Consider the following 22,952-nt stretch of genomic DNA (forward strand, 5'->3'; position numbering starts at 1 on the left):
GGAAGTCCCACAGGATCTTAGCTCGGTCATTCTCCACTACCTTTGGGGGTGTTCCCCACTTTGATCTCGGGGCTTCCAGTCCATATTCTGCACAGATGTTTCTGTACACTATGACAGCCACTTGGTTATGACGTTCCATGTATGCTTTCCCTGCCAGCATCTTGCACCATATATATATATATATGTGTGTGTGTGTATAAAATAAAAAAAAACATACCTTGAAGGCCAATTTCATCGTTTCCAGAGTTTTAGCAGGTCTGCATACAACAGATAAGGCTATCACAAATTCTCTGATATCCATGCTGTTATCTTCCCGCTGAAAAAGACAAAAACAAAAGCCTATTAAGCCCCTTTTTGGACAAAAGTATTTACAGCAATTGTTGAGATGAAAAATGAGATTGCTGCAAAAACCATTTTTCAAACTTGTCTGGATGTTTTATAATAAATACACTGCCTGTGGGAGAAAGAAAAGTTACCTGTTACCAGTTCTAGTGGAGAAAATGTTACCCTGTTACAGAAGGTGGGAAAAAAGCTGGTCAGTATGAAACAAACAACCTGAGAGAGAGAGAGCTGCTAAAACTACAACAGAAGATGGCTAAGGCATTATTAAAACCTACAAGTGTACTGATGAGCCTTCATTTTTAAGAATTAAACTTTAAAACAATGATGATTTAGTGAAATAAAATAAAAGATGAAAGTAGGAGCATTACACATCTGCACAATGTGGAGGGAAAAAAAGAACTCAAATGGGTTTCAATTAAAACATGTTAAAAAGACTAATTTGCCTGAGAGCGTTGAGACTAAACTCTTGAAAAATCTAAACAGGTAAAGTGTTTTGATTAGTCCAAACTGACCTGTTCCAAATAGTGACGCAGACAGAAAATTGGCGAGTAATGCACCTATCATGTATGGCACTGATCACCTACTGGCTATCAGACTTGACAGACATTAATTAATTAATTATTTGGTCAGGTCAGGGTTTAGTTTTTCAGCCTGGAGAAATGTTAGTTTGACGACTGAACGACCAGGTTTCCTCATCAGTCAATGATTTTTTTTCCCCTGATGACGTGAGCATAATTCTACATATTGATGCTGGGATTCACAAGGTTGGAGCTGGGAAAGACTGGTTCAGGAGGCATGGAACAACAGCTTTACGAATTCACTGATCACCACTCAGTCCATGGTAAAAGTTGACTGAGAATCTTTGGGATGTGGTGGAGAACACCTTTACCCAACAGACTGACTCTTTCATCATCTATCCAAGATGTTGGTGAAAAATTTGTGCAGTTTTTATTGACAGGATATAAAAAACTACATAACAGGAATGACTTTAGTTATGTAATCAAGCTACTTTTTTCCTCAGCTCTGTATTTGTGAATATAACTGTATTAAATAAGGACAAATTAAGCAAAAGACCTCCAAAGCAAGTAGCAGCAGATACTACGGTGAAAGACAGCTGAGCTGCAAAGTGTGTTTACCTCATCAAAGAGTGCAAACATGTCACGAAGCATATCTGAAACTGGCACATCGAGGAAGTGGGCAAAGTCGTCCAAGCCAAGCTTCTGTCCCTCAAGCTTCCTGGCCTTGTTCCCGTAGTCCTGCAAAACCTTCTCAGAGTTCTGCGGTTTCAGCCTGTGACAGCAATGAGAGACTTTAAGAAGGAGGTGTAACATGATAGCATGCGTTCCTGCAGCAACCCGTCCTTCTGATAGGCACACACGGCCAGCCTAAATTCCTGGAATGCACGATTGTACACAAAGACACTGCTTCCACGAACTGAATCCCTGCCAAGCTCCTGTTGCGTTGATGGAGTATTTTACACTCTCGTGCTCCTTACTTAGTTCTCTCTGATGGGACGCACTGAATCGGAACATTTGAGCGACTCACCCCAGCCTCCTGACGAGTCTGGCAAACTCCAGCAGACAGGTGTCGACTGGCAGCTTCAGCTGGCCCTCGGCCATCGCCAGCTGGCAGTCTTCAAATGAATAGTCTGTGATGGGCACCCCCAAAGCTCTGAGGTGGGAGACAATGAGAGGACATCATCGGTGGGTGCAAATCAATACAAACCTAGGCTTATAGAGCAAATGCAGAAGCTGATGTGACTTCTATGACGCCAAAATGTACAGCCGTCATTGCGGCCTTTGCAACAAAGATGACAACCTGAAACTTTCTAGCATCTGCTGTAATGTTTTAGATAAAACAATCAATGGTACACTTATTGACATAAAACTGCACAATTTGTCTGACTGTTAACAGCCACCGTGTGTTCAAAAAGCTAAACAGTGGCCAACTGATTCTTACCAAAGACTCGTTGTGATTAAAATGTGCGACTTACTTGGCCATTACTTGTCTCACATTGATAGCAAAGAGAGCAGGATTCTTTTTCTCCTCCTCTGAGGGGGTATAAATGGGAAGGAACTGTGGAGAGAGACAGAAAAACAAAGTCTGAATAGAAAACATACAAAAAAATTAAAATAAACAGGAATGTCTATCTAAAGTAAGTAACCCACGGCACACGTTTGATCATTTGCCATACTGTGTCTATCTAAAGTAAGTAACCCACGGCACACGTTTGATCATTTGCCATACTGTGTTTATCTGTCACCCTGAGTAAACAACAATACAGGCAGAAGAAGGCAGGCAGTGTAAAGAAACTGTCGTACTTACCTCTATCACAAACTCATTGTGTAGCTGGCAGAGCGTCAGCCACAAGATTTCAAATCTGCAATAAATAATTACAGACAAAAAAAAAAATCTTTTCACATCAAAAGGAGCAGTGCAAAAATGTTTTAAAGGAAAAAAACAAAACAAAAAAAAAACTTTAAAATTTGAACTAGTAATTGTATTTAGGTTTAAAAATAACAAAGCTCCATGAAACGTCAAGAAAATGAGCGAATTATATGGAAACAAATGTGGTGTGAATAAAAATGTTTGAACAAATATGGTGAACATACGCTTTACAAATCACAAATCTATACAACTGGGCACTTATATGATGGCCTAAATGACTTCTTGCTGTCATTTAAGTGAAAGCAGACATTTGTTGAAAGGTAGTAAAGCTAGTAAATGTGACAACAAAGAAAAAAACAAAGATGATCAATAAAATGCACTTTTACATGAAATGTTATGTGCAAAAAAGATTAAATTTGGTGACCAATTAATTTATCCTTTAACTTTCCCTTAACAACAACAAAAAAAGAAGCATATTTTGCTGTAGTTTAACAGTTGACGTATACACCATACATTATTAAAAGATCATAAATAAATAAAATTGTGTACTTACGCTCCCGGGCCTTGCCAGGTCCACGTGATTGTGTCCTGTTAAAAATAAAGAAAAGATGACATATTCTTTAAACCAGACATAAATTATTTAAACCTTTCACCCAACCGTTCACTTAATTTAAAACTATTATTTGCTTGAAACTCAGTTTTTTCAACTGAAACGCTTCAAAATAAACAAATAAAAAATTACTTTTGAAACATATAGTAAATTGTGAAAGCAGTGAAAAAAGAAAGAAACAAAAAAATACTTTATTGTAGGCTTGACGGCAGGAAATGAAGGCAACAAACGCAAATTAGGTTTCAGGGTCAGGACCTCTAGGAAATGCAGAAATGCTGCTGAGCCGCTTTTTTGTGTAATTATGAAGCTGCTGCGGTTCATCTCAAGCAATAAGTAAAGCACACCACAGGGCACGCAGTGTGTGTGTACAAACACACTCGATGTGCTGCACTGAGCTACTGTCACAGAGCTCGACTCAACACTTGGCTTAACCTGCAGTGGAACGATATGCATACTGTTTTGCATTAAAATGATCCGATTGTTTTACAGACCTAATTTTTTTTTAAAAAGGTATCTGTAAGAATAAGAGGAGAAATAAATGGTGGAAAAAGTGAGCTTTTAAATGTCAAATGTGTATTGTTTTACTATTAAAACGAGAACGTAACTGTGCTCCAATAAGTCTCCCTTCAGTTGTGACTCTTACCAGTTTATTAGGGTACCGAAGAACCACAGGCTGCACTGGAACAGCTGGGATGAAGGCCCCTACAAAGAAAAGGTACTTTAACCAATTTTTGGAAAACCTCCAAACAAATAAAATAAGAAATAAAAATAAAAGAGAAAACACAAATACTGTATAGATTACGAGTGTATGGCAAATATATCATTAAATCTTAACTTTTATAACTTAATTAAACCCGTAGCAATCTGAAAGAACTGTGTCGCTTCATTAAAAATATAAGTTTCAAAGTAAGAACATGCAATTGGAAAAGGAAGAAAAGGGGGAAAAACGAAATGAAAAAGTGTCAAACAACAGAACTGAAGCTACCTGGCTTAAAGGTGATGAGACAGGATCTGTTTGTGCATGTCCCTTCTGGAAAAATCATAATCTAGACATAATGGGAGGAAATAGTTCATTAGTGTTTCAGAAGTACTTTTCCTTCAATGCTCCAATTTAATCAGTAACATTAAAAGCTTATTTTGATTTGGAACACATGCAGATGGACACCTTATTTACAGCAGAGCCAAAAACACATGTTAGTTGTGAAGAATGAAGGATGATGAAGAGCGTTTGATGTTTAAAAGGATAGTTCTGTGGGGCTTGGTGGAAAGGTTTTAGACAGATCTCTAACCTGCTGTAGATAGCTCTTTGAATGACCTCAGTTTAGAGCCCACGTGTCAAACTCCATTCCTCGGGGGCCGCTTTCCTGCATGTTTTAGACGTGTTCTTGCTTTAAAACACCTGGTTTAAATGTTTGCCTCGTGGAGATGCTTCTGGAGAACTTGACGATTTGGTGAGGAGGTAATTAAACCATTTGAATCAGGTGTGTTGGAGCAGAAAAACCTAAAACTTCCAGGACGGTGGCCCTTGAGACCTGAGGTTTGACACCCCTGACTTAGACCAGTGGAGTCCAATCCTGGTCCTGGAGGGCCACTACCCTGCATGTTTTAGATGTTTCTCTGCTCTTCAGCAGGTCTTTCATGTCTTTCAGGACAGGTGTGTCACAGCAGAGAAACACCGAAACCCTGCAGGATGGTGGCCCTCCTGGACCAGGATTGGGCACCACTGAGAAACAGGTTTCTTTTTGACTGCAGTCATCCTAAAAGAACGCAGATCTCAAATATTACGTAGCGGTTTATGCAAATGCTGTTTTATAAATCTTTACATTGGTGTTAATTTTGCATTACACAGCTTTCAACTAGAATTCTACGGTTGCTTGCAAGCAACAGCAGTAACAGCTAGCTGTAGCATTCCTGGAGCTTCCTGAGGGTGCTTATGGCAAGAAACACTTTTGTTAAAAGAAATGTGTAATACAAGTTTGATTACAGTGTGAAGGTTTATAAAGTATCATTTGCATGAACCGCTCTATAACTTTGAAGATTGGAATAGTTTCAAAACAACAATAATCAGATTTGATCTTAGCTGTGCTCGGACTAGCCATGAGCTCATTAGTTCTGTTGAACTGAAGCTGTTCAAAGAACTGTTTACAGTGAGTAAGATATGAATTCATATTTATCCACAGAACCCCCCCTTTAAAATGGTTGGACAATCACTTTATATTTGTTTGTTGTGATAATTTTTTCTTATAATCCATTAGAAAATCTGTTGTGAGAAATCCCCAAACTGCCATGAAAACTTGCCAAACCAGTAACCAGTTTGGCAAATGTGATGCACCAAACATATACACACTCTCTGTTCATTTTAAAAAGCTGGTGTACCATCAGGTGTATTACAAATCTGTAACACAATTACTCTTGTTAATCCACTTACCTGAGGCCATTCTCCTCCAGAATGGGCTCGCCGTTTAATCTCCTCCACGGTCTTCTTTCTCGAGTTCTGGTCCGATCGGGACACAAACACTGGCCTGATGTACTTTATCAAAGCTGGAGGTAAAATGCAAAGAACAAAATAGAGGAAATAAATCACACAGCAACAGTTATGTCAGAAGAATATGATACCGCACAAAAGATATGTTACTACAAATATATTCAGGAGCACAAAAACATCATAGCATGCACCCCGTCAGTGGTGTCCTTAAAATCAATCACAATTAATAGACACTCAATTCATAGCAATTAATGTTAGAGTGAAAAAAAAACATTGTTTTATTAAAAATTCCTTTGTTAGTTTGACTTTTCATATATAGTTCTATAGAGCTATAAGGCTTTCTCTGTGAAGGGCCAAAAGAGTAAATTAATTACCTTGCTTCAATATAAAGTTAAATGAGGACACTTGAAGAAACTAACATTGGAGTGTGTCTGGGCCTCTCTAACTAATCACTGTATTAGCAGCAAACCTAACCTCACTGAACATGAAATAAAGACATCACAACCGAGTCATGTCAATACGTGTGTGTGTGTTCAAACAGGATGTTCTCAAAAGTGGTTTCATGAGTCAGATGAAGCTCACATGTTCATCACAAATGGAAACAATAGGTCTAATTTCCTTTTGTAACTACAGATTGAGACCAAAAAAAAAAAAAAAAAACTTTTAGTGTCATCGGTGTTCTACAAAGAACCCTGATGATCCTTATATTCAGGGTCTTTACCCCCTCTTCAATCACACAGAATATGAGCAATAAAAATTATTTGGTTACAGAAGTCCAATGGAATAATAAGGCCACATTTATACTTCTGGTATTAATGCTCAATTTAAATGTTTGGCTGAGAACTGACGCAAAGCAGACGCTGTGACGTCACAAGCAGCATGCTGTGTTTACAGGAGTACATATGGATACGACACATGTTAGCATGTGTATCAGCTGATAACATCATCATCTGTCATGCTTGTTTAGTCCAGTGTTTAATTTTGATCTTGCCACTTCCTGTCTAATCTGGTGGAGAATTGCTCTTCTGGAATGGGAGCGAAGTACTGAAAGAGGAGAAAGACAAACTGAAAGTATTGATCCCATCACGCTAGTGCCAATTCAATCTGACACAAACGTTTTTTTTATATGTCGGTGTAGATTCTCAGTCATCCAGGACTTGGCAAAATCCAAAAAGCAAAGCAACTGGACTTCTGTTCTGTAGTTGAAGACGTTTCGCTGCCCACCCGGGGAGCTTTCTCGATTCAAAACCGGTGAGTGTGGAGATCCAAGCTTTAATCTGCATGACGTTGGTATTGTAGTGCAATGTTTGATCGATCTGCAAACCCCTACTTCAAGGACGTAAAGCTGGATGAAATGCGACATGGCCGTTCAGATTGAGGTTGTTTTGAAAAAACAGACATATGATTATATTCTTGTCTGTAGGAAATAGAAGTGGACACACGTCTGTTCTGAATCAGAATGAAATAGTTTAAAATAACTAATATTTTCCAGTGCAGCTGGGTTTTTTTTGTACTTTTCCCTCGTGCTTCTGAGTTTTTTTTGTTTTTCCATGCCTCTTTGGTCTTTGTGATCAGATTCAAACAAACTTAAAACAATTAAAACTTGATCTACAAACAGCACCACCGACACAGATGACACGTGACTCAGCATATAACAGAAAAACTCTTCAAGTTCACAAGAAAGCAACAGAATTAGATTCAAAGTGCTACTATGAATTTAACATAGTCTTTAATTAGACAGTGCAATGGTCAGTTTCACTTCCTGTTGCCGCTTGACTCTTTCAGTCAAAGGCAACTTCACCAGCAATCAAACACTCACGGTAAAAATAAAGCTGATAAATATATAAGGAAAATGTATGCTCTGGCTCTGCAAAGTTAAGTGTCACAAGGTCTCTGCTATTTATTTCTAGATGCAAGAGCTGTTTTTTTTTTTTGATAAATGACCCATCTTTCAATTTATCAAATGACTGCAAATGTTACGATGCCTTGAGTCAATGTTATAAAGAAGTGACATATTTAATAAAGAAAATTAATTAAAAAAATTAAGATAGAAGGTAAGATCATAAAAAGAAAGGGTTCCAACAGTGATCGGTCTGCTGACAGGAAGAGATTAGGGTTCTGGCTCGTATCAAAAGACTCTGCACACATGACTGCAGCTGATCATGTCGTAATGCTTATTCAGGCCTCCACTCGCTTGCCGTCCATTGACTTGTGCAAAACTCAAATGGGACTGTTCAAACCATGGTTTGACAGGTTCTATTTTTTCACCCATTTTGAGGACAGCCTGGAGCATAGTGAGCACATGTGTCAGAATAATGATATACAGAAGAATCAGTTGGAAAAAATTGTAAAATAAAGTCAATCTCTGAGGATAAAAAAAAAAGTTCAATCTTAGCAGAATGCTTGATTGATGTAGATCCTGACAATTATTCAGTAACAAAAATAAATGCTCCAATACTATGCAGTTTCAATCTGTCATTGTAAGAAAGTGCTGCTATTGTAACTTGGCCGAGCTTCCCCACACCCTGCAGGTAACAACGTGGCAAAGTGCTGACTTAGTAGGCAGGGCGGGAGGAGGAACGATGAAAACTAAAATAACCCATAAACCTTGACTGCATGTCCCGCTGGCAGGGACGTATGATCCGAAGCCAACACTGGCACTTAGAGGAGGTAACTTCACATGCAAGCTTGCTAATAGGATACGCTGTGTGTGTGTGTGTGTGTGTGTACTGTCTGCAACTTAACGTGGTCTACTTGACTTCTGCATGTGGCTCCAAATCGTAGACAGACCATTTCTACTTCCTATGTGAAACTTTTCCTGTTGCAAGTTCGCATAGAACGAAATGTCGAAACTGCAAAGACGAGACCAACATGTCGGTAGTCTTATGGATTGAAATGCAGATGCAGAAATGAGTCAAAGATTCCTCCTCAGGCTCCTAACTATCCACCTTATTACCATTTTACTGTGATTCCTAACTAAACAAAAGTGGTTGTTGAATAAGTGAAAAACTAAAATTATGTTCTAAGTTAATGATTGTTATGAGTACTAATATTTGATAGGATTTTCTGCAATCTTTAGTTTATTTTCTTTTCCTTGCCTACAGTGCGATCATCGAAACAGAATGTAACCTCTGACCTCTCACTTTGCATCATGTATGGTTTCCACATACAAAGGTGTTACAGTTCTGCTGACTCAACTTATATATACACAAATACAGAGTTACAGAGTTTCAGGTTCAGCTTCTTCAACACTCACGCAAAACACCAATGAGTCAAATTCTCCTGTTTACTATAACAGCAGCAATCCTTTTGCTAAGCCTCCAACTGCAGAAACTCAAGCTCTCCTTTGTGTTTCTACTTGTCTGATCTTTATCAGCACTGAATAATAATGTATGCAAAATAATATGACTGCATGTATTTATTAAGAATTTAGCCATATAAAGTTGAAAAGTAATTTGAGGATAAAGTGACCTGCATGAAGATGCACTGAATTAAAAGACGAATCATGAAGCCGCAACTCTTAACTGAGAGCTTAGCTATTACAAGGGGGGGTTAAGCTGGCCTAATCTTAAGAAATAAAAATTCTGCAACGAGTCCAACAATACGCCTCCCGCACCCGCATTTTACCCGAGTAAAAATAAACAGACAGACAGGTACACAACTTTCTGGATTTACTTTTTCATTTTGTTTGAAGTCAAATTCCTGCAATATTTCTTCAAATTATCAAAGATAAATGGTGGAAAAGCTTCTGTGAATAACTTCTAAAAACTACAGAAAAGTAAAGAAGTGATGCTGACATACACACATTTATCTGTAACCTTTCAAACAGGCCACAGGTGGGTTTTATTTATTCAATTCTGTGACTTCCTGTGTCTGTGGTAGAGCTCAGTGGTTGGTTCTGCGGTTTAATCTCCAGTTAGCAGGTTCAAGTGACTAACCAAAGGGTGCAAGTTAGACATATATATATATATATATATATATATATATATATATATATATATATATATATACATCGCTCTACCGCATATATAAAAAGCCACCGAATTAGACAAATAATATCTACCTGTGAACAGTTACAGACAGAAAATGACCTACATTGCTGAACAAAATATCCTGTTGTTTATTTTCCCTTTGTCTTTAGTTTTCTGTGTTTTGTTCATGTCCAGTCTGTCTGCTCCAAGATGCTGACTGATAATTTATCTTTTAATTTTAGTCTCAGAAATAGATTTTTAAACAGAAAATCTCCACTCTTGGATACAGCAGGTTGTGCTGCAACTATTCCTACATTAAAAAAGATCATGTAATGTTTGTAGTGTTCGTATCACTGAGCTAAAACCAGCAGAATGTGTCTACAGGGCGGAATATTTTACACCCCAATGAGACTATTAGAGCTGCCCTGCAGTCCCGATCACTACCAACAGACGACATGTTAAATCTACTGACGAACATGTTTGGTGACCTGTATCATCTGTTGAGGACAAAATAACTGTAAATAAGTATAAAAAAACTAAAATTAATCACAAAAAAACATTTTAAATTTAATTTAAAATTGTCAAAATAGTTGAAAAACGGTACACAGCGATCTAAATAATTAAGTAATTCACATTGATTATTAGGAGGAAATTACTTTATGGGCCGAAGGATTTTTGTTTTGGTTTTTTCTTTAGATGGGGGCCTTTTGGACCACCAGTGCCTGTAATGGAAAGCAGCAGATATGCAGCATGGCTTCCATTATCTAAATAAGGTGGAGTGCACACTCTGTCTTATTCATGCTGCAGCAAACATGTTTGTATTATCTTGTAAATGTTACAAGCTGTATACATGTTTAATGGAAGATCTGACAATCTTTGCACCTCACTGTGTTTGACTAATCTTGGCTGTTTCCTCTACAGCTTTTATTACTTTCTAATAGCAGTCCTTATCTTTTGTCAATATTTGTCTTGATAGCAGCCACTACTGGGCAGCATAGAACTCAGAGAATTCTGGTCTGATAGCTTAGTCAATATAAACTGGTGCATATAAAGTACTAAAGCATAAAGAAGGTTCATGTTTCATCCAGACTGATTGAAACCCGTATTAACAAAATAACAATGTACTTTTTTCCACTTACTGCCCCAGAGAGGTATATCCTTGCTCTCAGCTTTCATGACAATCGAGGACATTGTCATTGTAACTGGGATGGCATCAAAGTAAGACGAGTGGGGCGCCAGGGTCAGGATGGGGGCTTCTGTAGGTAGTGCCCTTTGCCCTTTCACAGTCATCCAATGAAAACCTCCTGCGAACCACATGGCTCGCATGATGACTCTCAGAATGATGTCCACCACCCTGGAAACAAGACGTTTAAACAAGTGAAACACATTTTTCATTCATCGTGGGGAATAAAAAACAACAACATTGAAATGTGTGCTGAGCTAAAGTGTCATTACTGATGAACCCTACACCCACAACAACACCTAACATGACAGATAACAGTATACACACACACACTCACATATTCATAATAGGCATATTAAAAGAACATTTGAGCCATGTGACTTTATATCAACATCAGCTCTGACAGCACAGGTAATGGCCCATAACATTCTGTAAAGTGACAAGATGCTGAATGAGAATTTCATAAATGGGGTTTCTAACTTATTGATAAGAAAACTCTTCAGATAGACACCATAAGCAAATATTAAATTAAAAAAAGAAAATCATGCACCTTCTCCAGAGGCACTGGGGTTCGACGGTGGTCTCGGAGCGCCCCACTGAGGCAACGAAGGCAAACGGCCATGCCAGCAGCATCATGAATGCAGCTATGAGTAGACGGATGGGGAATAGTGTGACTGTCATTATTGCAATCTGTTAGAGATTGAAAAAAAAACAGAGGGGGAAAAAAAAGGCATTAAGACAACAAACTTCTGTCTTGCTCCTCGCCACACCTGAAGTTCAAGTTTTACTGCAGATTATGCAGTTATAGTTTTGTGTTAGATGTTTCAAACTTGATGTCTATTCCAAGTAAAACATTCCACAAACTACCAACACCCATCCAAAAGAAGGTCAATTTAAATCCTTTCAAGTTTTCTCTACTGCAGGCACCAACACAAGTCTATTTTGGTCTTTGTTGCTATCCTCTTCAAACTTGGCAAGCATAAAATAATCCTGGAGTGTCACCACAGACACCAGATTTTTAACTCTGGTAAACGGGAGAAACACTGCAGCAGATTTACCTGCAGCTAATAAGCTTAATCAGCACTGAGTGAATTTGGTCAGTTGGAACACAAATGGGATTTCCCGGCCTCAGACGAACAGTAAAGCTACATAGTGACATGGCTGTGTTGCATTCGACTGGTTTAAAACACAAAAGGAAGGAAAGCAGAAATAAAAGAAAATGCAAACGGGGCTACATAACGTAACACTCATGTGACTCTGTTACTGTAACACAGTGGAGGAGCATAAAGCTTTGCAGCAACTAGATAGATGCACATTTAATGTATACAACATTAGCAACATTTTATCCTATCAAGGGGCAGAGCTAAATGTATCAACTAATTATTATTTTGTGCATTCTAAATGTTTTATTTTTTGTTAAACAGCAACAAGACCCTTTGATATTTCTTACAATTCTCTGTTTAATGATGTAACTGGGCTTGATTAAGAATTTAAAAACTGAGGTTAAAAAGACTGGAAAAAAAAACAATTAAAATAAAATTAGCTTTCCTGACAGGAGTGCATTTCACCCATCACTCTGTATGCCAAAGATTGAATCAATGATCTCATAGTTTGTTAGAACTCGGCGTATAGGATGACTCTCAGCTACTGCCAAGCCAAGTTTCATCTTAATATCTGTACAACTGCCTGAGTAACAGTCATTTTAGTGTTTGCTAAGGTCAATTAGTTGCGGTGGCTTTAATTAATCAGTTGTAAATGTTCATCTGATGATTACTTTGAGAGTTTCATTAAAATGTATCCACGGGTTTATGAAATATTTTACTTTAATGGAGGAAGGCAATAATTAAAATGGGTTTTATGATATAAAAAGTCAACTCGTGACATACCATCCATGACCACAGCTTGTCACGGATGGACGACACATAGTTGCCACCTGGGGTATTTTGTTTCAACATTTAGTGACTTTTCAGGATCATTTAGCAATATTAAAAAAAAAAAAAGAACAAAAAATAAATCATTCGAATCTGTTGCCTTGTGTTCCACACACCTGCTGCAGGCACACAGCAGAAAGAGCTGAAGCTGATTCATTAATGTGATGAAGGAAACACAGAGGCACTTCAAACATTAAGAACAAGCTCGCCTCGTATAAATTACAGTCTTGACCTCAGTCAACTTGGTGAGTTGCAGAGACAAGAAGCAGCACGTGAAAATGTACGAGATAGAAAACACAAAGCTTTATTTCCATATCTTATAGATTGACGTGTAATAAAAACAAGTTTGCCAACTACTCCCCAGACAGTCAGAAGTATAATACAATTCAGTACGAAACGCAAGATGTCTCACAAAATGTTACGAGACACGGGGTCCTTTTGGTACTGAATACAAAAGCAGTTCCCAATTTAAGAAGTACAAGTGTAGACATTGTTGACACACACAGATGGTAGCAGTTATCAGTTCTACTCTGATGATAATTAGTCTACATTGCTAAATAATTCATGTGCACTAAAAGGCTTCGAACGTGCACATAAATATCAGCTGTAATGGCAGTTTTACACCTCAGCGTAGGCCAGTAATGTACTGCAAATGGGGAAATTAAATTCTCAATGTACTCTCAAACTGCGATGAACAGCTGCTCAGCTTCATGCTGATTTGTATGGCAAAAAAATTAAATAAAAATGAACACAACAGCTTATTTTCATGAATATAGATCTTCCACTGCAAAAGCTAAAAGAGGAAACTGTACTGAATCTAAAAAAAGGTGACGAACTGAAAGTTTGAACTGTGTACTTCACTCGTGGAAAACAAATTAAAAAAAGGTTCCTGTTTTTAATTGCTGATGTTTGAAACTTCTTTTTATTATTTGACCTGACAATGAGAAAATTCTCACATATACACGACACCACAGCTAAGCCACCCATGATCCATAATACTTTACTCAGACTTGTAAAAACTGTTGACATTTTAGGTGCTTTCAGATCGCAAGGAGCCAGTTCAAAACCATTGCATTTTTTTTAGCTCCTGTTTCAGAGTAGGTGCTTTCACAGCTCAAAAGGGATTTTCAAGTGACGTAAGGGAATGTGATTGGTTCAAACATTAATGTGTAATGATTGGCTGAGCAGACTAACTGCTCTTCCACCACCTGCAAAACCTGCCTTTGCATCAGTACAGTAGAAGCTACTTAACCATTGCCTTTTATCATCATGTGCTCTACTTTGAACACACAAAGGTAGACCGAGCTGTCATATCAGTCTTTGTTTACTATAACTTCTTCTCAATGTTTGTAGCAATCTTTCAAACTCTGGTTTCAAAGTTGGGCCAAGGACCCATAATTCACAACTCCAACTACAAAGTCTTCCACTGTTGATGACGTTGTTGACTACAACATGTGCATTATATAAGTGGCATGGTCACACTGACCTTCTGCTGAGTGTTGCGGCGGATGAACCACAAGAATCATTAAAACAGCTTGGTCCAAAAATGCCTTTTCTGGGAAAAACTCTAGTGGCCGTGAGTGATATTACACTATTAGCCACTTCAACAATGACTTTCTTTTTTATCATGATGTTTATCAGAATGAATGTGCAGTTCGTAGAATTCGCAGATGTGCTTTTTTCTTTTACTTTTTTATTAAAACACAAATGTGCAAAAATGCTAACATTAGCCCCTTCTATAAAATGAGAGTGATAAATCAGTGTTACGCTCACATACTGTGTGCAGAATTACCTTACATTTTAAAAAAAGCTCTGACTTGGTTCAGATTATCGCTTTTATGTTCCTAGTTTGTTTTTTGTGCTGACACTTGTTGTTCTATGCTAATCAAGACTGAATAAGTAAAGGATGAAGAGCCTGAATAGCTGTAACTCGGTGTTCTTCTTTATGTGTGGAGCAAAGAGGTGCTTAGTAGGGTTGGGCATCGAGTCTCAGAAATTGATTGGAACTGGAACTAACATTCCTATTCTCGTAGAATCATTCAAATTTTTAAATTTCAATTCCTAGTTTTGATACCCATTCCGCCGATCGGAAGAAGAACCCGGCAAACACCAACAAAGAAGAATCTGCAGGAAGTGAATGCGAAACCATGGACTGAAAGTGTGGCTTAACTTTAATAAAAGAAATGACCAGTCGGCGCAGTGCAAAACTTGCAATAAGATTATATCGTGCAAAGGAGGGTGCACGACCAACATGATTAAACACCACCGAGTTTATGATGTAGAGGTGACAGAGTGCCCCGTCTGTGATGTGCTGCGCCCGCCTCCCTACACTGCCTCTTCCTCCGGCTCCGACCCTCAGCCTAGCACTGCACTGCAGTTAGAATCTAGTAAGTAAAACAATAAAATGCGTCTTATACTAACGTTGAGGCAGCTAACAAGTTATACTCAACGTAAAATGTTGGGTCAACTTGAATGCAAAAACCCAGCTAACGTACGCCCATGTATTTTTTCAGAGACAAACTGAAATTGCTAACGTTAGCCAGGAAGTCGACCAGACTCCATGATGTGCTACTCTGGTCACCACAGCGCCCAAGGGAAACATGTTGGTGTAACAAAATGAAGAGTACCACAGAAAGGTCACAGCGTATATTGCCTCTTAAAAGAATCAGAATCGAGGATCGTTAGGAACCGGAATCGAAACAATGCATTGGAATAGGAATCGTTCAAATTCAAATGATGCCCAACCCTACTGCTTAGTGAAGTGGGAGTACATTATTAGGGTGGGGCTTGAAAAATACTTAAATAATTACCAACAAATTCAAACAGTATTTTTGCTTGAAATGTCTATCCCTTTTTAAAAAAAGAACTGGATTTAAAATTATGTATTCAATAAAGGTATCAGAACTACAGCAAAATCAATAAATCTGTCAGTATTGCTCTCAGTGGAAGACAACATTATATGGGTGACTGGTATATTAATCCAGCAGTCAAACATATGCTTGCTCACTTTATTTAGACCAATTTTAAATGTTCCTGTCAGAAATGTATTTAATACATCACACACAGGAATGTAAAATAAGCTTATCAAAAGTGAAAAGCTTAATAAATCAGAAGGTTGACTTTTGATTTCTAAGGAACTTTAAGAGTTTAAGACTATTATCAATGTGCAATGTTGCCTAAAAAAAAACTGATTTTGCAAAAAGGATGAACCAATATGTTGTCACTCTGCAGATCAAGGAAGTTGCAGCTTATTGTGGGTTAAAAAGTCAAGTCACTGAAATACAGTATAGCATAATAATGAGTATTCGAAAGCCTCCATAGTTAATCCAACAATGGCTAAGCTATGGAGGATTGTCACATTAGGGCACTGCCTAATGAGGCTTATAGTTAGAAATATCCACCTTCATACACATGCCTCCTTTTGGAACAGCTGCTCCCTTTGTTACTAAAAGAGTTAAACAAGTAAAATATGGTTACTCTTGACATCAACCAACACAAAAACTGAGCAGTGTGAAAAAAAAATTGATGTGACTTGTTACAAACATGATAGGCTTTTAATTCAGCTTCAGTCCATTAGTTGTGTGGCCTTTAGCCTGCACTTACAAGCAACAGCTTTGTGGTCTAACACCACAGATGACTTTGACGAACTCAACAAAACTCATCTACTACAATCCGTTTCTGCTGTGAATTGAGACTATACGCCGACTCCATAAATACAGCCTCACATAGCAAGGCTCAATTTCATAATCCACTTTCATCACCAAAAACATCAAGTTAAAAAATGAAGTCCATACTTGAACAGGAAGTGAAAAAAACTGCTTGCAACTGTTGTATGACAGTGTGAACAAAGCACTCCGTGGTTCATTAGCTTCTAAAACTACCTTAACCAGTAATCACTTGAAGTAATCCTCATCTGTATGAACTTGTCAGTCTCTTTTATTGTTGTGAAGAAATATTGGCCAACTCTTGTTGATAACTCTGGTTTAGTTGACGAAGGTTTGCTGACTATTGTTTATGAGTGGCCTTGTTAATCTGAAGGTCTCCTGAGATTTGACTTCAGAAAACTTTAGAAACAATTCATGTTTAACAGCTCAGGGGTCATCATCTTTCCACTGTTGTGCTTGGTAGTCGTGTGCAATGCTGATATCTGTTGATTTTTTGTTTCTTTTAAATCTGTTCAAATAGCATTCTTATAGAGTTGTTGTAGTTTGCTCCAAAGGTACATTGCAAATCTTAACCCTGCTGCAATGTTAGATTTTCAAAGACTTACTGCAAGTAATCCTTCCAAACACTATACTTTAGTCATTTTTTTTCCCCTTAACTGTAGTCTGAGATATAGATTTTTTTTTTCCCTTCCCATTTTCTCAGAGAACTGCCTGATCAGACTTTAGGGGATTCTTCTAAGACATCCATACTAGTACGTGTCTTTGGTGTTTTATACCTTTGTCTTTTATTTATTTATTCTTTTCTCATTTGAGTCAAACTATTAGAAAATGGATCTTACAACTACCTACATTAGAGGGAAGGGGGGCTGTTGATGTATTTCCTTTTAATCACCGATAAAAGTCCTCTGATTTTTATGATGACTTATGATTTTATTGCTACCGCCTTCCTTTGGGTTTGATTTATGGGACATCCTATTGTTTTCCCTTTAGTTTCAATACAAGAGACAAGAAGAATGATCAAATAATGACCCTCCCTAGGTCACTATTTGTATCTGTAATAAGATACTCCCTCATAGCTGCTACAGCTGAACTGTGCCATTCATAAAACAGGGCTTTAGCATTAGGGTGAACTCTCACTGTTGTATCCCATTTCATCCATTTACTGCACAGCAGTTTTCTTCAAACTATTCTTTAACGTAACAATTTTTCAATGTACAACATGAAAGGGATAGTTCAGATCTTTTAAAGTGGGTCTTGATAGAAAGGTTATGAACAACTGAAATATTGTATGTTCTAGATAGCTCTTTGAACAACATTAGTTTGGAGAAATAGAGTTTAATTCTGACTGAACTGACAAGCTAACGGCTAGTCCAAGTGAGGCCATGATGAAAGGATTGCTGCAGTCTTAAAACTGCTCCAATCTCCATCGTTTTATAGAACTTCTTGTAAACGGTATTTTACAACGTTTATACCTACTTCAATCTGCAATAGCATGGTTTTTCTGGCAGAAATAGTTTCCAGAAGTGCCACAGCTAGTTGTCGCTGTCACTTTTTTGCACTATTGTGAATAAACAAAAAAAATCTACAAAAATAACCATGCAAATGCCAGACTGAAAGGCAAGATTAATAAAATATGGTTTGCATGAACAACTACAATTCCTTTAAGATTGACATAGTGTTTAGTTGGCAGCAATCAGCTTTGTTGTTAGTTGTTCATATCTGGCCAGAACAGGTAAGATATGGAGGTGTTAAAAACTGTTCCACAGAACCCCATATCAAAAGATTCAAACTACCTCTTTACCCTCTTTAAAAGTGTTCTTTTGACTTTGCTTCTTTACTTGTTTCTCAACAATAAAATGCTTTCATGAGACATCGTCAAACCAGAAGTTGGGCATACTGGAGGTACAGTAGATGAGAAGAAACAGGAATTTGAGTTGCCAGTTGATTTCTCTCATCCTAAAAGCACCAATTTATGCAGTCAAGATGGTAAACTACTGCTGAGATGATGGCTGCTCAAATGGATCTGATCGTGAGGAACACATCTTTACAAACTACCAAAAGTTATTCAAAATCAAGAAGAACACCAGAAGGCATTGGATGGGAGGAAGCATCTGTTGGTCACCGAGCTACACCAAAACTTCGATGACAAGATTCAGTAGTTTAAGAGTGACTCACATTGTCACACACAAACTAAAGTATGTTTGGTCGGTCACCCTGAATAATACAGATACCACTCAGCTGTCTGATCTGCTGTTGTCAGATAATGAGCAGACCCACAGTAGCAATGAGTTAATTTGGCTTCTGATTAGAGAAATCCCAAAGCTTGCCTTATTAAATCAAAATCATTGTCAAAACTTTCCTCCTCCATGGTTTTACCTACATCAATGCCGCACAGAATGTTTTTGTTTTCCCCTCGGCATCTGAACTGCAGCTTGTCTGATCACATATATATATTGATATCTTCAGCTGCTCCCATTAACACAAGCATTTAGGTTTATCACAAGGCAGTATTTAAACAGCTTTAAATCAAATTTTATGGGAAAACAACGTGTGAGAAAACTGTAACTGTAGGAGGACTTACAGAGCTCGAGTGGCGTTAGCGTCAGTGTTGTCAGGATCAAGTTATTCTGGAGTTGATATCTAGTTACTATCATGTAATTAAATCCTCACGGATCAGAGCCTAACTCATCCAAGAGGTGAAAAAGAGAATTTTAGATGCCATTTTTATTCTCTGCCATTATGTTCTTTACAATCACTCAGCAAACTGATGTAATCAGTACAGCACTTTCTAACCAGTTTGAGTGATCTTTATTTTTGATTAAATGCAGTTTTTGGGTTTTTTTTTGTGATTTTGCTCTTTTTCTGCCTTTTCCAAGCGTTCTCTGCGATTCCTTTTTTTTTCCTGATGCACTTGTTTGGTTGTTCTTCTTGCCAACATTATAAAACCATTTATAGTTTGCAAAAGTAACTGAATGCCACTTTGTTTATCAATGCGAGTACCTCCACATTGGCGGCGCGTCCGAGACTTTCAGAATTCGCCGATGTCGGTGAAGGCACTCTAAATACACATCAGATTCACATAGGTTCTCAAACGTTAGAAAGAGGGAGCACTGAAACCCACACAAACTATTAACTGAGACACAACAAGGCGAGCTGCAAAAAGGCCATGTGCACTTCCAAATGATAAGACGAACACACGCGTTCACAAACAGACGAGTGTGTGTAAGTAATCATATCTGTCCATAACATCACATTCAGTGTCTCTTAGTGGCTTCCACATCAATTACATGAATACACTAGGTGGGATTTCTGTGCAACAAACACCCTAATCACAATTTCACAAATAGGTACTAACAGTAGAGCCAAATTGTGGCAATCTTTGCCAGGTTATGAACTTTAAATTTAGTTTTCACCACAAATAAATAAAAACAAATGTTGCAAAGCTGCATTTCATCTACATTAAACAGTAGTGCTGAAATGCAGAAACTTCAAAACAACTGAATAAAACACATGAGCAAAGGGTGATTAAAAAAGACAAACACGTGTTGGCTGTTTCTTGGGGTGAGCAGAACCAGCAAACCAGCAGGACAAGGTTGAAACCTGCTATTTGTTTAACACAAGTGCTGTGGTTAATCGCAAGCCCAGAATGTGAACTCAAGAGAAGCTTCTGAAACAAACAAGCAAACAACAAAAAAAACAACAACTGTTAAAAGAGCAACAAGCTAGGCCCTCCTCGGACAGGCGGCCATGCTCCAATATCTATGATTTCAGAGGCTTCAGGGACCGATTTGGCGCAACACTGATGCGTGTAAAATGCGTATTCTTCGGCAGCTCAGGTTTATTTTATTTTTTTGCCAATACCAGGTAACTGCGTGATGGAAACACAGGCGAGGCTGAGGCAAACCGTAGCCTGCGCGAAGCCGAAGAAGTAACGTGTGTTTAGCTGATGTTAGCGGACTAGCTTGTAGTAGCAGAACAGCTGACTGAATGGAAACAGGACAAAACTGCCTGGTTACACGATGATGACAGCACAATCACCGCGTCGCACTTCGCCGCTCGTGTCCGACGAGCAAAACGTAACGTTGTGTCCACGCATAGGTGCAGGACTAACTTAAATCATCCCCGTGCAAACATACCTTCGCCTTCTCCATTGGTGTAAATTTCAAGACGTGCACAAAAGGGTTTCTGAATGGGGGAGGCTTGTCCATTTTCTTTCCATCTCCTTCAATCGCAGAATGTCTGCTACTCGGTAACCTCATGCTTAGATTAGTTAAGGCTGCTGCTGTACTCTTTATCTTTTTTTCTTTTCTTTTTTTTAAGTAAACTGGTTTTACCCAATGGAAAGCCCTCCTCCTTCAGAGCAAAACGCCGTCTCCCTTTTCTGTCTTGGATAAGCTAATTGAAGCGGCAGTGCAGGGCTATTAACGTTATCTTCCTTTCTTGGTCAGCATGGAGGGATAATGGTTAGCTCAAGGATTAACTGGGGATATCTGAAGTCGCCGATAAATATCTGTCTGTCTGTCTCCACTGCGCAGGTCGCCTTCCCCCTGCAGCCTGTTCCCCAACCAGACCTGCCCGTTAGCTCTCTAGATGCTAACGGAAGCACGACCCCTCTCCTCCAGCTGGGCGCATGCGCAGAGACCGTCCCGAGCACGAACTCATGCTGCCTTCAGAACTACCTGAAACATCGTAATTTCGAGTTTTCCATATAGATCTGGAGGGGGGGGAGGGGGGGGGGGGTAAAGTACTGACATTAATTTTAGACTGCACTTTATTTTATTCAACCAAAACTTGCCAAAACTTTTTAAAAATAAATGAATACATCCTCAACTTAGAAATAACTCAGAAGTTATTAATAGCTGTTTTGTGGTGAATTATTGTCATATATTATCATTTTTACTCAGTGTTTCCCATAGTCTAACAGAACAAAATACAATAGCATCTCAGAGATAGAGCTTCTTAAATATTTCAAAAAAAGATTGTATTTGTATTGTATTTTGATCCTTCTAAATGCAGAAAGCTTTGCATTCTATCATCCTTTTTAGTTGCTCCGGATTGTTGTTTATATTTATAAATAGTGTTAGTTAAACTATATCCCAATAGCTCCAACACTAAACATCAGTGTCAAATAACCTCCTGCTGGAGAGAAATCAACAGGGTGGTGCCCAAATTTCAAGAGCGCATGTCTGGACTGTAATAAGAGATTATATTAGAGCACAAATGAACAGGAAACATGGCTAGTTTATTAATGTAAACACAGCTGCTGTTCAGCAACTGGGTCTAATCTGGTACTCAAGGGATATTTCAGAATAGAACTCTACAGATTTTTAGCAAAAGTGATAAAATAGGAGTTTGTTTAATGCTCATAAAATTTTTAATTGTCAAATTATGATACTCACTCATATTGATGGCGAAAGAAAAGAATGTTCAGAGTAACACATTGCACTGAAGTGTGCTTTCATACAATCAAAATCAGTTTAAAATGACCACAATCAACTATCATTTTATCATATGCAGAATTCACATAGTGATTTGCCTTGTTCATTTATATATCCCCAGTGCTTTGAGCATTTACCTAATACAAAGGTTTATGCAGTTTGGCATTGTTTCTAGACTCAGCTAATGCTTCCACATAACTGATTGTATGCTTCCCTCTTGTGGTGAAAGACTCAAAGTACTCTCTGAGGTGCTGAAGTTCAGAAAATCAGTGTTAGTATTTAGTTTGTGTAAACATGAATGTCTTCTGTACATTTTATACAAATTCACTCATTTGTTTTTTCCAGACAAAAAAGCAAAAACAAATTTTCCAGGTTTTGTTCAAATCGCAAGGTGCAACAAGGGCTAATAGTAAGAGCTAAAAACAAATGAAATTGAAGGTATGCAGCTCAAACTAAATAAACAAGGGAAGCCATTTTTAGCTGTTTAAAGACAAATTAACAACTGGGACTCAACTCAAGTTGCATGTCAAAATGACTTAGAAATAAACATAATAAATGTCACTGTAAGGACACTCAGAGGGGACCCGGAAAATCAACCACACACAGGAGTGTACAAAAGGGAAAAACTTTATTTTTCAGAAACTGGTTTCTGCTCCGGGAGAGGACATCAAACAGCACTGTAGAGCCGTGGACGGGTGGAGCAGAGGGACAGAGGGTCTGAGGACAGGGTGATGCAGGAAACCACTGGAACAGGCTTCAGTAGAAGCGATGAAGATCTCCACGAGGAGATCCCAAACGCAACACCCAGAGACTAGTCGATGATAAGGCAGAGGTCATACACAAGAGGTCAGAGAGAGCAAACTTAGCTTAGAGGGGTAGGCGGCAATCCGTGGTCGTGAGGCAGAGCTTGGGTCAGGGTCCTGAAATCCAGAATAGAAG

General features: G+C 38.3%; 1 protein-coding gene across 1 annotated transcript in view; it reads right to left on the bottom strand.

Moving 5' to 3' along the window:
* The window catches only part of LOC108232307 (lysophosphatidylcholine acyltransferase 1), a 26,228-nt gene extending 5,025 nt beyond the window's left edge, over positions 1-21,203 (bottom strand). The window contains exons 1-12 of the mRNA XM_017410021.3: positions 20,712-21,203; positions 11,530-11,669; positions 10,936-11,150; positions 5,769-5,881; positions 4,326-4,386; positions 3,984-4,042; positions 3,284-3,318; positions 2,668-2,722; positions 2,336-2,418; positions 1,888-2,013; positions 1,479-1,632; positions 218-316 (exon numbers count right to left, since the gene is read on the bottom strand). Coding sequence (XP_017265510.1) covers positions 218-316; positions 1,479-1,632; positions 1,888-2,013; positions 2,336-2,418; positions 2,668-2,722; positions 3,284-3,318; positions 3,984-4,042; positions 4,326-4,386; positions 5,769-5,881; positions 10,936-11,150; positions 11,530-11,669; positions 20,712-20,834 — 1,263 coding nt within the window. The 5' untranslated portion in view covers positions 20,835-21,203. The remainder of the gene's footprint in view (positions 1-217; positions 317-1,478; positions 1,633-1,887; positions 2,014-2,335; positions 2,419-2,667; positions 2,723-3,283; positions 3,319-3,983; positions 4,043-4,325; positions 4,387-5,768; positions 5,882-10,935; positions 11,151-11,529; positions 11,670-20,711) is intronic.
* Positions 21,204-22,952: the final 1,749 nt, after the last annotated feature.

The sequence above is a fragment of the Kryptolebias marmoratus genome, linkage group LG16, assembly GCF_001649575.2.
Source record: "Kryptolebias marmoratus isolate JLee-2015 linkage group LG16, ASM164957v2, whole genome shotgun sequence".
NCBI lineage: Eukaryota > Metazoa > Chordata > Actinopteri > Cyprinodontiformes > Rivulidae > Kryptolebias > Kryptolebias marmoratus.